Here is a 14,850-nt window from a genome sequence, read left to right as displayed (position 1 = left end):
GTGATACAGGTCTGCAGATCAGCCATTTCTGGAAACAGTCGTACAGCTCTCAACAAACGAAACAACAGAAATGTACCTCAAACTCTCCATATGTGTCAGGCAAATACTTAGAGCCATGTTACTGTAGTCAGCATGGTGCTGAATTTTGAAAAAACTACATCTACAGATATTTTTCAGGAGCAGTAAAATAGCTATTTTACTCCTACTGATCAGTGTAGAACACTCAATTTGTGTTTTGTTTGGTTTGGCTTTTTTTAAAGCAAAAGGTTGAGGTTTAGGCCATTCAGGAGGTCTGCCTACTAAAAGTAGTTAAGTCAGCTATTACAATAAATACTGCTAATGTCTTTTCATTTGTCATTCAAGAACTTTGCCTTGTAAGGCTGTTGGCATGCTTCTCAGTATCCTGTTTTTATCCTGTAAATCTATTTTTGTAATTGAGTTTCTCTGCTTGACAAATACTTTCTTAATGTACCTGTGTTCCAATCCATGTAGTAACAGTTTGCAAAACACTTGGCAGGCATCCCAAAATGGTTACGTTTAAAACTTCCTTATAAAAGAAACTTGATTTCTCCTCCCATGTGACGTACAGAGAAAGAAACACAGCCCTTGCCCCAGGGGATTTACAATAAAAACATTGCAGTTTTATGTCAAAATGTAGGTGCTATAGAAATGTGTGCAAGGTCAGCTAAGGGTTTTACTCCCATTTTAGTGCTGTACAGCAAAACTGCAGTTCAGATTGTAGCTTGCTTCCTTTGCAGCATTCTAAAATTACCTTCCAGGTCCCTTGCCTAAGAATCGTAATAGTGGTCAGACAAGTGTCATCTGATGTTCCCTTTAGCAAACAGACAAACGGACAGATTACAAGAATACGAAAGAGAACATGGTTTAGAGGAAAGACTTTGTCAATGTCTGGTTACCTTAATTGTGAAAGCTAGCACAATTTGCCTGGCACTGAAAGGAGCAGCAGTATTGTTCAGGCAGTAGATGTTTGTTGTAAGGGTACAGTACCTAATTTTGGTAATTTCAAGAAAATTCCATATCATGGTTTGGAATTTGTGAATCGTTTTATTGAGAGGGTGCAATAGGCTGGCCCTTGCTGAGTTCTGAAGCTGATCCATGCTGTGCCATCATTTATGGATTCGTTTTTGTTCCTATATCAGAAAAAGAGAAGGAGGAAGCCTGGTTTAGCAGTTACTGCCACCTTTTCCTTTCCTATGTGTTTTCTGTTCCACGAATATATTGGCAGACTTTGTGAAGTAGTTGAAAACTGCACTAGGATGCGTAGTAAATATCTAAATAATCTTCAGTCTGGTGCAATGGACAGGATTTCACAGCTGGATATTAATTGTTGGTTGTTATGGCTACTGCATACTATTGTGCTTTTCTGAGTAAATCTAACTGCCTTCAGAGCCCAAGGTCATACTAGACCTTCCTCCTGAAATGCTTATAAATTCACTCGCTATTTGCTCACGCTTGGAACAAAAAGTAAGAGGGACTTTTGCTCTTGGTGCTTTCTCATGCTGGAAGAAACATTTTTTGTGTGTGTGTTAAATCTGTGAAGGCTTGTCCAACTCATGCGCTGTCTGCAGCTGAGGATAATGCTTCTCTTTAATCATTCTCTCTCAAAGTTCAAATGCATTCATCTTACTCATATTGCAGGATATGTGCTTTAAAATAGATATTTGCTTGAAGTGGTTATATCGGAATTACCTTAAATAGCTTCTAAGTGTTAACTACATTATTGCTCTAATTACTACTTTTAAAATAAAGGCTTTTAAAACTAGTTGTGTATCTTTTTCTTTTTCTTTTTTTTTTTCAGGGAAAAGTTCACCTTGAATTAAAACTGAATGAACTGATAACAGATAATGGATCTGTGTGCCAGCAACTAGTAGTACAGTAAGAAAATACATTAATCCTTGAATATTTAGTTGTTTATTAGAACATTGTGTAATTTGTCTCCTAGTAGTAATATATTTTTTCTTTTCGTGACTTTCCTTGGAGCCTACCATTGCTGAGGGAATGGCTACATGCTTATGCAACTCATGCAGAGGTTCGCAGCTGCACATCTCTCTTCCTTCCAAAGCACTCACTTCTATTAGCACTCGGTGTGACTATCTGTTGTCATTAGTTGAGTGTCTTGTAATTCCAGTTGAATTTGGTCTGCTGCAAAAGCTATGAATACCCACTGCAGCTGGCAGACAGAACTTCAGTAGTGTGCTTGCTGACAGAATTAACCTAGTGATGGTGATGTTTGGAACAATGTGAAACTTTTCATAGTAATGTTTTGGTTCGGTATGTGAAAATCCAGGTTTAGTTTTGCTTCAGGATTATTTTCTCATGGTTAACCATGATAAAGAATATTCATTGAAAAAGAAAGTATAGGAGTTGCTGTTCTAGAGAAGCGTAAGGTTGCCACATTTCAGTAAAATTTCTTTGCAGCAAGCTGGGGAGTTTTCACTACCAAACTTAATTTTGAATCCTAAGTGTAAGGGCACTACACCATGTCAAAGAGCCTCGTAGAAACAGTAATTTTTTCGTGTGTGTGTATGTTTTTCCAAAAAAGACAGATTTCACCAATATTCAAGAAAAAGCTTGGAATGACACATACCAGCATCTACTAACCAGTCTGTTCTCTTGTATTATTATTCTTAGAGCTGTGTTTGATAATGATCCTATGTGATGGCTTTGGGAATCTGAATATACAGGTTATAGATGTTAGTCACAGAAGACTAGAATTCCATATGTACTGGTCATTCTTTTAATTCATTATCAGACAATGTATTTAAGGCCAGAAACTAGTAAGAAGGTAATGCAAATACAGCTGTACAAAAATGTTTTGATATTCTCATTAAAAGCTTGTCTGATAAGGGAATACTACAGGATACCAGCCTCTCTAGAGACTAATCATATCCTTTATTCTTGAAAAAGTCTGACAGCGTGCTAAGTCACTTACTTCTGGGAGTGTCTTTGCTATCATTGAAGAGACCAGTGGAAACCAATGACTTCCAGAGACTCAGTGAGATTGACAGCATTCACTTGTGACTCTTCTTTACATTCTCAGCATAAGTAAGGTTCAGGACAACAAGCCAGTCTTACTGCAGTTTTTTATTTGTAGTGTTTCAGAATGACACAAAGATGTTTCTGCACTTGTCTCCAAAGAGGTTGTGGAATAGATCCTGTGAAGGGTATGGACAAGGGGGTTATAATGACTTAAGGGAAAATTAAGATGAAAAACTCTAAAGGTACTAAGATTCTTGAATTTTGCTTTCCAGCAGTGTTCATTAACTTGTATTTATTCACAAAGTGAGGATTTCTTGTTTAAGTCTTCTCTGAGAATTTAGTATGAAAGAATGGATCGTATTGTGAAACTAAGAGGGGAAATGGTGTGTGGTCTTCCATTTCTCTCAGTGACTTCATGCTCAGATCAGCTCCAGGGAGCAGGGGTAAACTGTTACACATTAAATTTTGCTACTGTAATTTTTGTAATGAAGTTTACATTGTTTTTTTCCATTTTAGTCAGCTATCTAAACCAAGATGAGTAGCTTAGTTGGAGCAAAACCTAGCAAAATAATCTTTCTGCTTTTCTGTTACTTTGTATGAAAAGGGAAGCCAGTTCTGTGATAGAACTAAGCCAGTGAAACTGGTAGTGCTTTAGTGGCTGTTGCAGGCTGATAATTCAGTTAAGATGTGGAAATGTGCTTGAAGTCAATGTATATTTGTAACTTAAAGATGGTTCTGGAAGTGTTTCCACTTACATAGTAGGTGGCTGCTTGGTTCATTGGGAGTCCTGCTGCTCTTATTTTTGTATCTGACTTACCTGACAGAATGAGAAGAGCTTTTTTCTTGTGCTCCCAAAAGCTGACTGGAGCTTTATGATTTTGATTTATTTCCAACTTAACTTTCTGATAGATATGTTAGGGTTTTTATTCTATTTTATTTTATTTATATAGTCATGCACTCTAGTCCAAGTTAATTTTTTTTTTTTAACTTATTTTTAAAACATGTTTAGGTTTTTCATATGATGAAGAAAAGTTGCTTTAGAAAGTTAATGTTGCAGATAGCAGTTTTGAGTAGGAAGTGGGTTACTCACCGTGTCCTCTCTTAGGATCTCTTCTTATGATGGAGACAAATGATCAAAAGGAAGCCAGGGTTCTCTCGTGATTGCTATGCTCACCCACTCACTGCCACGTGGGAGAGGATTGTGCGTTAAACGCTGCAGTATTACATCAGTACCTTTGTCTTCATCTGAGATTATGAAATGCACTAGAGTTCTTCAAACTAAAAGTGTTGAGTAGTATTTATCACACATGCTGAGAAGCCTCAAAATGTAATATATCATACGTAAATACAGTTTTGGGTGTACATGTGAGTATGAGAAATAAGAAATCTCTCACTGCTATAGTATTTAGAAATGGATGTGAGAGGATTTTTAGGACCCTTTTGATCTTAAAAAATGAGGAATTTACAGGATATACAAGTGAGGTTCTTTAGTAGAAAATGCTTTTTAGGAGTCTGCTTATTTTGTAGATTTGTAAGGATAATAAGTAAGCGATGCATTCACTGCTGTGTTGTTGGTCACCAGGCCCTGAGAATTAGTTGTACCAGTAACCCCTTTAACAAAGCTGAAAGACAGGAAGTTGCAGAACTGTGACTGAGTAAAGAAAGACAAAGAGTAGGCATAGATGTATATTTCTGTCCCTGCCTCTTCTCAGTCTATCCAAAACTGGAAAAGTATTGTCCAAAGAAAAAAAACTGTGAAAAACAAAAAATAAAATTCGTCACATGGGCTATAATACTTCCCTTTCAGAGCCATGTTTTACTTCATGTCCAAATTAATAATGTCTCAATGGAATGAGGCAGGGAGACTTTTAAACCTTCACCATAAGTTTTATGTAGGATAAGAAATTTCTAGATACCTGTGCTGGCTTCCATGCATAAGTAAGTTTCTAATGGATTTCCACAATATGTATTCCCTGAGAGTTCAGAAGTTCCACAAAGATGAAATACAGTAGCTGTAACTTTCACAACACAAGATTAAGGGACCAGTTTCCTGAAGTTTGGACTTTGTGAAGCCAGCTAAGCCTTTCAGGTTGTGTGGGAGTTCTAAAAACATGATACTGAAAAACATTTTTCCATGGAGAAAGTCGGCTTTAAGGCTTACACTTACAGGTTTTTTTAAATACAAGCATAAAATTAATCTTCCTTTGGTGAGGTGCTGTTTTAGAGACTACTTACAGTGGGCTAAACCCTGTTTTTACACATAATTTTTTATTAATTGGAAATCTGCTGTTAAATTTCCTGTAGATGCACTCAAATACCATTTCTGAATTATAATGTTGTCTTGTCTTTGGAGCTAGTTATTTCCCTTTCTAATGTGTGAATGAGGAGGGGAAAGAGATAATGCAAGAGATTAACTGCTGAGTCAGTGTGGGCTCTTTTGTTCAAAACCACAGCAGCATGTATAGTAGCACATTTCATAAACAGACGCTTACAGCTCTTCTTTGTGGGAATCGGTAAAAACAAGTTTGCGTGACTGTTGTTTCCATATTTGCTGCTGCTGAAACAGATGATACCTGAACGGTTTCTTGCCAAATTAGGCTATTACATGGTACTACTTGCCTGCTCCATGTTTAACACGACTTCAGCTCTTAAAGAAAGAGTTTTATGTATTTACAGTGGAAATACTTGAAAGCCAGAAATGGCTTACTGCAGCTAGACCTGGTCTTTTTTTTTTTTTTTTAACTTGCTTTTCTAAATTAATTATACACTTTACTATCTTAAATTGACCTGTCAGTTTGTTACTGTTCTGTTTATACTTCGTCTGCTCACGTGAAGTGACAAATCCTAATGGCTGCAGTTATTTAGTTTCTGCGCTTGGAGGACTTCACTTGATTTGAGTGGTAGAGGTCAAGTCCCTCCATCATCAAGGCGGTTTATTGCAGGCTGTGTCAGTTTGAGGACTTACTTCCATCTTACGAGCTGAATATATGCCAGTTGTATCTGAAAGGCTTATATTTCCTGTATGAAACTCCTATTGCAGAAAGAACTACTGAGTTGTGAAGCAAGAATTAATGTAAACTGAAGGGTCTCTTACACTGTGTGGTAACTGATCAGTAGATTGAGAAACAGAAGTCCTTCTCTTCTTAGCTGTTGCTTACACTTTACATAAAGATGTAGTAGTTTAAAATACAGAAGGCTTTTAAGTTCCTGTCTGCTTCTTCAAACTCTATGCATTTATGCTTTTTGAATGAAAATCGCTTGTGCCAGCCTAGATATGTGAAACCATTTGTCAGAGCTGAAACATTTACCATATGGTAGAAATATATTTATTATGGTTGGCAGAACAGGAATGTATGTTTAGTGTTGGTTGTTATTTTGTTGGTTTTTTTTTTTTATTGATCAAAGTCTTTTGAGGGATTTTTTGCTGCTTTTGGTGGATTTTTGTGTTTGTTTTTCCTCTCGCTATTGTGGAAGATTGCAGTTCTAGCACTTTGCCTGATGCTTCAGGGAAAGGCAGCATTCCCCAAGATTTGCTAGCTGGTAGCTTATTGAGGTGGCACTTTCCTACTTCTGTTAAGTCTACTCTAATTGAGCCACTTCATATGTCTTAAAATTTTAAACATGCTTGCTGGAGGCTGCTTGTTCAGTAGCATAAAACTATCTGCAGTAATTCAGTCTTGTGTGTTGAGCCCCTAGGGAGTAGCAATTCAGTTTGATAGTGCTGAGTTGATTTAATGGTATCCTACCTTTAATGGCTACTTGCTTTGCACAGCCTTTGGAGCTTGTGAGATCTTGTGCGCAACTAGGTTAATTCAGATTGCCAAACTGACTGAAAACTACCTGAAAACCTAAATAGCTTTCCATAATGTTAATAAACAGAATCACTATAGGTGATATATACAAGGCAGGAGTTGTAAGAGAAGGAGGAGAATCCACCATTTCGGTGCAGTTCAGTTGATTTAGCTGTGCTGTCAGGTAATATGTCTCCAGACAGTAACTGGAGAGTTAAGGGATAACTGGCTAGCTTAGAGTGAGAGGTGGAAGGGGAGGAGGTGAGAGAAATTTGGAGCAAATTCTTGAGCCTGATGGGTCTGAAAAGGAAAGATTTGGGAATATTCAGAGTTGATGGCTGGGGAACTGGAGTATTTGTGTTTTGAGATTTTGGAGAAAGTAGGCTGTCTAAGATAGATAGACCTTACTTGCTGGCAGCAGAACTGGGGATTGAGCAGGAGATGAAAAGGGAATGCTAGAGCTGCCTGCACAGGGTGACTGACTGGAGTGTGAAATCAGCTTTAAGTGACAGATCTGTATGATGAATCTGGAGATTCTAATTCTGCTGCAAGGCTGTGTAGTTGTAAGTAAAATGTTTTTCAGCTTGCAGAAAATCACAAGCATTTGTTTGTCTGGTGTATGTAGCAGTTAAGCTGTAAGAAGACAGGGGAGGCTGGGACACGCTGTTTCTGTAACCAAAAGTAGGGCAATGTGATCAGTTTTTGTTGATGCGATAATAAACGTTTTCCCACGGGATGATTATGTCAAGTATGCAGGTCATTCATACAGTGATGAGGGAAGGAATGAGAAACTTCCTACATCAGAAAAGAAAATGCTTTCTGTAGGATTTAAATCTGCTTGCTATGGAGAAATTCAGGAGCTTGGTGAACGTGGGTCTGTAGGAAGAAAAATTGTGTTGTTCTTGTTAAAATAGTTGAATTCTGTGGAGATAAGTTTGACTTGATCTATCTGCTATGAATTTCCTAGGAAATTCAGTTTGAGGCTGACTTAAAGGTATTCTTAGCATTCACACCTGAAACCCAAAAGCTCTGGGAGCTGTAGAGGTAGTATGTTTACTGACACAAAATGCCTCAAATCACATACCCCAAAGGACTGAAAAGTAGAGACAGGTTAATTTTGTCGCCACTCTATGTCATGTGTGTGTTGGAGGAATCGATTAATGCTGATGAAACTGGGCATTTCAAGAACCCATTTAAATGGTGGGTTTGAAATCACTGTAGGATTCATTGTGATTCAAAAATTATTGAAATGCTGAAGGCCACGTGCTTGAAAACTGGAAGAAAAATAACAAATGATTGTGCAGTGGTTCAGCACAAAATGTTCCCTGGACTGGCTAACACAAAGGGACTTTTTGGGGGGGAAATACCATCTGGTTTATAATCGTGCATACTCCAAAGAGGGTGGAGTTCTGAGGCAGCACAGGACTGTTAATGTCTCTTGTTTCCCCACTTGTGTTAGAGTTTGCAGCTCTTGTTATTCTTTTAATGCTATTTTTCTACAGTACAGAAAACATTTACTTAACAACAGTGTGTAGCTACTGTTGCTGCTGTGTAACTTTAACTTGATCTGCACAACTTCATATTCCACATGATAGTATTAGAACACTTACTTGATTACTTATCTAAACTTAGATCAGAAAACTCCATTCTCTCCTTAATTTACATGTTATTCAGGCTGGCTAATTATGACAACCAAACCTTACTTTCATTAATTTGGTTCAATTCCTGCAATACATAATTAAAAATTGACAATTTTCAAAAGAGAACAGGAATATAATATTCAGATCTTGTTTTGTTTATAAAATTTTGTAATCTGCTGAATATTTCTGGACTCGATAACCACCACAGTGTGCATGGCTGCATTAGAGAATCATTTTGGTAGAATGTCTGGTTTATGCTCTGTAAATTCACAAAATGCTTTGCTTTTGTTGTTCCAGTTGGTTTTAGTTAATACTCAGATGTGGGCAGAATCTGAAGGTTTGTCAGATTGCTGACCCAGCTCTGTGTTGGAGTTGTGGTGATCCAAAATGTTTGCAAGCTTTCAAAAATGTCTAGAAAATACGTCTGTGCCTCCGTGAGCATTACTTTCTAACCATCCCATGTATCTGTTAAACACCAGCTTACAACCTACTGTATGAATTACAGAAGAAAACAGTATTTTTAAAAAAGGCTGGTTAACCCTGATAATGCACTATTGTGAAAAGAGTTTGAAAATAAACTTTAAACACTATTTCAAAGATAAAGTGATTTTCTCTTTGTGGCTTAACAGTGTGAATGGAACCTAGATGTGCTAGGACTATGAACTAATAGTTTTGGATGTTTGATTTTAAATATAATTTCAGGATATGACTTTGCATTTCTCAGCTTATTCAACTCTGAATGGAGTTTATCCAAAACAAAATACTAGAATACACGTTCCAGTAGCTTTCTGTGTGCCTTGAGAAATCAAATTTATAAGTCTGCAGTTTCCCCTAATATAGCAATTCATTTTACTTAGGATTTTGTCATGCGTGTGTGATACTGGAATGTCTTTTGTCAAGCAATTCCAAGAATTTAGTTCTCACAGAGCCCCCTAAGTCTGGTACGTTTGAGTATTTTGAGTATTACCTTTTATTACCATCCAGAGATCTGTAGTTTTGCTCTCCTTCCTGTACATACATAAAGCTGGATCAATGTATATAACTGTGTAATACAGCAGGACTTAAAAAGGTCTTCTTTTTAGAAAAGATTTTAGAAAGGGTTTTGCTTTTCTAAGCCAAAGCTGTTACTTGACTGATCTATTGATTCCCTTTTCCTTTTAGTATAAAGGAGTGCCATGGGTTGCCTCTTATAAATGGACAGAATTGTGACCCTTATGCAACAGTCTCTCTTGTGGGGCCTTCCAGGTAACATTTTAGAATAAAATTAATAAATATAAAATGCTATGATCTTAAACTGGAAAAGAAAGTCATAGATTTTAAGCAAAAACTTTAAAATACAGAAAAATCTTAAAGTGCTTTCTGCACATATTACATTTTCCTTTGTTACTGTATTCTCCCCTTCCCTGGCATGCTCTCAAGATTGTGAAGATGTGTAGTCTGTCTGAATGGCCTGCACTAGTCAAGAACCATTTGTCACTCAGTTCTTTCTACTCAGGTTTTGCCCTGGATTCTTGATATCTACACTGTGCTTCCTGTTATTTTTGTCAGATTTCTGTATGGGATGATAGAGTCAGTTGCTCACTCACCTTCATCCGTTGCATGTTTTTCTTGATGGGTGAGTTTCTTTGCAGCAAACGTTTAGCAACTGGGAGGAAGCAAGAGTAGGGATTCTGCTGAGACCTACCTGTATAAGCACCTTCAGGATTCTGCATTCAAACTCCCCGCAGTCTAAATGTCTCCCTTGTTTGGATCGGTAATCCTGAAAAACTTAGGTTTTCCAATTGAGAAAAATCCCATATCCCACACATTTACTACCTGCAACTCCTTGTTCAATAACATCGAAGTAAGCTAGGTTTCAGTTGTTTCTTTCTTGCAACATCAAACCTAAGTTCATTTACTTTCTCTGGTACTTAAGATAGTACTGGAACATCTTCTAGCAAACTTGTGTGTTTTAAACACTTCAGAGGGGTTGTTCCTGAGTAATCTATAAGTAAATGGGACATTTTTTGTCTCCTTGGTATTACATGATCACAGGTGGGTTTTTGTAGGTTGGGTTTTTTTTGTGGGTTTTTTTTTTTTTTTTTTTGGTTGGCTGGGTATTTTTTTAGGAGAACTAGGGAGGTTTAACCGTTATACTTAGGAAGCATAGTGCTGATTGCCACAGAAGGTAAATTTACATGTATTTCCTGTTTCGATCCTGTGATACAGATGGGACTGAGTGAATGTTCATCCCACAAAATATTTATGCTGTTGGTGGGGGAATATATGTGCAAATCTGATAGAAATGCCTGGTTAAGATTTTCCCATCCCGTGCATGTGTGATTCATGTATCATCACTGGAATATTTATATGGCCAGCACCTGAAAACAGTTGATGTTTAGGTTGCTTTTTCTTTTCCCTCATCTGTTTCCCACATTTTATATTTGTTTCTTTTAGAAAGTATTTTACACTATCACAGTTTTTTACTGTATTCTTTCATAAAACATGTATAAGATGTGTGTGTGTGTGTGTGTTTGTGTGTATATATACACACACACATATCTGTCAAGGGAGGGGGGAGCAATTGTTTTGTTTAACCCTGTGCTATTTAGTGTTAGCAGTGATTGCTCCCAAAGAAAACATTCAGTGGCTTGGTGTAAGCCTCTGTCTATAAAGAGGTAGTGGGTGTTTCCCCAACAAGAGGGTGGGTGAGAAAACAGAAATTGGCAGTTGAACAAGACAAGGAAATCTGTGTGAATAGCCTGCAAGCAGTGTTAAAGAAATTGTCTGCAGGCTGAAGCTTGAAATGCTTTAGAAATTGTTGATATATTTTACTAGATATATGTAAGTTATACTCATCTATGAAATGAAATAGAAACCTTGTGCTGGGCAGCTCACAATTAACTATATACACCACTTGAAATTTTAACATTTCAAACTATATTGTGAAGATTAACTCATTTTAAGATTTTCTTCATTGATCAAAGTGATCTCTAAAATGACAAAATGTTTTAACTTTAATGCATGGGTTTTCTTGACAATAGAATGTTTCTATAATTGTGTGTTTAAGTTGTCTATGGTAAAAAATTTTACCACATTGGAACAGGAATGACCAAAAGAAGACCAAAGTAAAGAAGAAAACAAGCAATCCGCAGTTTAACGAAACATTTTATTTTGAGGTAACTTTTTGTGTGGTATTCTGCTTATCTGTCTATTTTATGTAATCCTTCAAATATTTTTAAGCAAGCTACATAGCAGTACCTAGCACAGAAAGCTCTCTTTAGCCAATTTGAAGAGCTTTCACTAGCCTCTCAGATATAAGTAAATTTCCAGGGGCTGCCAGACAGTAGCTTTCCCCTTTAGATTTTATGTGAAAAATAGTTTCCTCAAGGGCACACGTGAAGACTATCTTGAATCAATTTTTACAGCATCTGTTGCCATTATGAGTTCTGAGATAACTTTAACCTGTCCTGTGGAATTCAAATATTTTCAAGAACACTGAGCTAAAAACCCCTCCAACTTACTGCTTCAATAAAACAATGAATTGATTGTACCCAATAAAGGCTAATTGTATTATTTTATTGTAAAAATATTTTTTATATTTTTGATTTAATTTTAATTCTATATGAGTTACCAAGTTACAGTAACCAAGTTAAGAGTTTGTATTTTCCTCTGTAATAAAGAGTTTGTATTTTGTCCCTGTAATAAAAACTATGTTTGCATGTAAGCATGCTATACTGTTTGGTTAAGAGTTGGAAGTAGTGAAGCTGTTATATGCCTCACCTGCATTATAATTTATTGTGTTTATATAGATCCTGGTCCTGCTGAGGGACTTAAGAAATTGTTTCATACTTATGCATAGAGTGCCAACAAATGACATGTGTTTCAGTTGGCCTGCTCAAGATACTGAGTGTAATTTCTTAGGAAGTATGACGCTAGGGTAGAAATGTGACCCCAGCCACTCTAATAACTTGATAACTTATGATTTGTTTGAGTTAAACTAAGAATGTAATCAGTCAAGAAATAATGGAAATTAAAATAAGAAGTTAGACTGATGGTGTAAGTAGGGCAGGAAGAGTGAGCTTCTTACTTGTTGTTTCCTTAAACATCTCGGAACTAACTTTAATGCGTTCTTGGGGCTCGTGCTGAAAAAAAAGAACTTGTTGCCGGTTTTATGTCATACCTGCTTCTTGGGGGTTTTTTTTGTTTTGTTTCTTTGTTGTGTTGATTTTTGTTTGTCTCCCCTCCCCAGTAGAGCTATAGTGTAAGTGCCTTAGAGATGAGCTAGCCCTCTCCAGGCTCCACCATAAATACTTTTTGACCTGTTTTTCACCTGCTTTTTGTCAAAAGGCTGTTTGGTGAGCTGAACTTCTTTCTTTTTAGAAGGAACAGTAATTATTTACCAGTGTTCAAGAAGCAGGGTTTTCTTTGTTTTTTGATATCCATGGTATAACAGTAAAAAGTTAGTTAATAAGAAGAATTTACTTGCAGGTAACCAGGTCCAGCAGTTACACCAAGAAGTCCCAGTTTCAGGTGGAAGAAGAGGATATTGAGAAATTGGAAGTCAGGTAAGTTACATAGATTAGAAAGTGCTTAATTATTAATAAATCATAGTAGTTTGTCATCAAGACAATAACTGTTGTATTTTATTGTAACTACAGAGAATTACTGATCAGACTTGTAGGAAAGATGCTTTCTAATATGTAAAATCACTCAGTCTTTTAGTGTGCCTCTTACTTAATAAAAGGTGTTTTGTTTGTTTTTTGAAGTAAATAGTGGTAGAGTGTATCTAGCAGCCTAAACTTGTTTCCTGTGCCTGCAAGTAAAAGAGTTGTGAAGATCACGTGTTAATATGTATTAGTTTGGTCAGAACTGATAATAGAACTTGTACTGGAGGATAACAGCAGTACATGGTGCTAGTCTATGGTTGCAAGTGTAGTTGACTGGTTTAGTAAAAACAGAGGAAAAAGGCTTTTTTTTTTTTTTTTCTCTTTTTGTATGGGATTGTTACAATTTTGTGTTGATTTTTGGAGAAACATTTGTGTTGGATCTTGGAACACTTTTCTGCTGCTTTAGGCTTAGGAGTGGCTCTGTCTGTATTTATACAATGTAGCTAGAACTGCTGAGAGCCTCTGGGCTGCAATTTATTTTCTTTATTGTGCTCATACATATATATGCACCATATCTGCTGAATGACAGGTAGTCTTCAAGGCTAGCATGTTTCCTAGCAGGCATCAGAAGAAGAATTTATTGGTTAGCTAGTCAGTTTTAATAGCCATTGTAGAATTAACTTGATATGTGCATTTTTAACTATTGGCTTCCTGAATATCTTAATTAGAATTGTATATTTCATTATAGATGCAAATATATTTAGAAAAGTAGTCATGCCCCAACAAATCTAGTTTTGTTTTTTTGTTTTTTGTTTTTTTGTTTTTTGTTTTGTTTTTGTTCTTCTTAACAACTGCTGTCTGTCAGAAATGTCAGAGAGGTAAGAAGTAATAGAAAAAACCCAAGGTGCATGTCTTCAGTCTGTGATTCCTTTTGAGGTTGTAAGCATATGAGCTGCTGTTTGAAAAAAACAAGCGCATGTGTTGATGTGGCATTGCAGTGTGCCAAATTCTAGCAGCTGGATAGGGATATGTAAATACATTTGTTAAAAAGTTACCTGAGAAGAAATGCGCAGTTTTGTGGATGAAGACTGCTTAGAATACGTATATGTTGCCAATATCACTTGTATTTACTGATGCAAGGTCTGCGAGTCTAACTATCACTGTTTTTCTTTCTGTTCTGTATGGGATAATAAGCCACTTATTTGATTCTTCTTGATTTACTTAGAATGGACTGAGATTTCTAACTTTTTCTGCCTGTATGCATGTGGATTAGTGCTGTAAGGCAGTTATTGTTAACTTGAAGGGGTTTTTTTTCTCTTTGGGAGAAAAAAACTAAACAATATTCTTATTTTCAGGGTTGACCTATGGAATAATGGAAATTTGGTACAAGACGTCTTTCTAGGAGAAATCAAAGTTCCTGTGAAGGTGTTAAGAAATGATTCCTTTCAAGCATGGTGAGAAATGGTGTCTCGGAAGTGAATTTGCTTCTGTTCTACAGATCTTGTCTTGCAAAGGATAATATTTTATTCTGACTATAAATTAAAGTATGTCTTCCTGTTCTAGTCTAGGTAAAACATCTGTCTAAAGAGCTTCCCTGCTCAGTAAGTCAACCTTGATGGAGAGTACATTTAGCTCTTCCCTTCCCCCCAGTCTGCCCACTCCCACAAAATAGAAGTTATGTTTGAGGGAAAGCATGGAGAGTGAAGAAAGGGAAGACTGAGTTTAAGTATCCTTCAGTAAGCTTCTGGATTTTTGTGATCTCTAGATGCTTTTCAGCCTAACCAGCAAACCAGAATCTTCTCAGAATTGCACCACTTGTAATTAAATTCC

General features: G+C 36.6%; 1 protein-coding gene across 3 annotated transcripts in view; it reads left to right on the top strand.

Annotated features, from left to right (window-relative positions):
• Nucleotides 1-14,850, top strand: part of RASA2 (RAS p21 protein activator 2) — a 47,320-nt gene that overhangs the window by 15,094 nt on the left and 17,376 nt on the right. For all 3 annotated transcript variants that reach the window (XM_065674941.1, XM_065674942.1, XM_065674943.1), the window contains 5 exons: nucleotides 1,820-1,896; nucleotides 9,593-9,676; nucleotides 11,517-11,589; nucleotides 12,902-12,978; nucleotides 14,376-14,474. In XM_065674941.1, coding sequence (XP_065531013.1) covers nucleotides 1,820-1,896; nucleotides 9,593-9,676; nucleotides 11,517-11,589; nucleotides 12,902-12,978; nucleotides 14,376-14,474 — 410 coding nt within the window. The remainder of the gene's footprint in view (nucleotides 1-1,819; nucleotides 1,897-9,592; nucleotides 9,677-11,516; nucleotides 11,590-12,901; nucleotides 12,979-14,375; nucleotides 14,475-14,850) is intronic.

Source organism: Lathamus discolor, chromosome 3 (genome assembly GCF_037157495.1).
Source record: "Lathamus discolor isolate bLatDis1 chromosome 3, bLatDis1.hap1, whole genome shotgun sequence".
NCBI lineage: Eukaryota > Metazoa > Chordata > Aves > Psittaciformes > Psittacidae > Lathamus > Lathamus discolor.
Note: the sequence above shows the minus strand (reverse complement) of the source record. Positions and strands in the feature narration are given on the sequence as shown.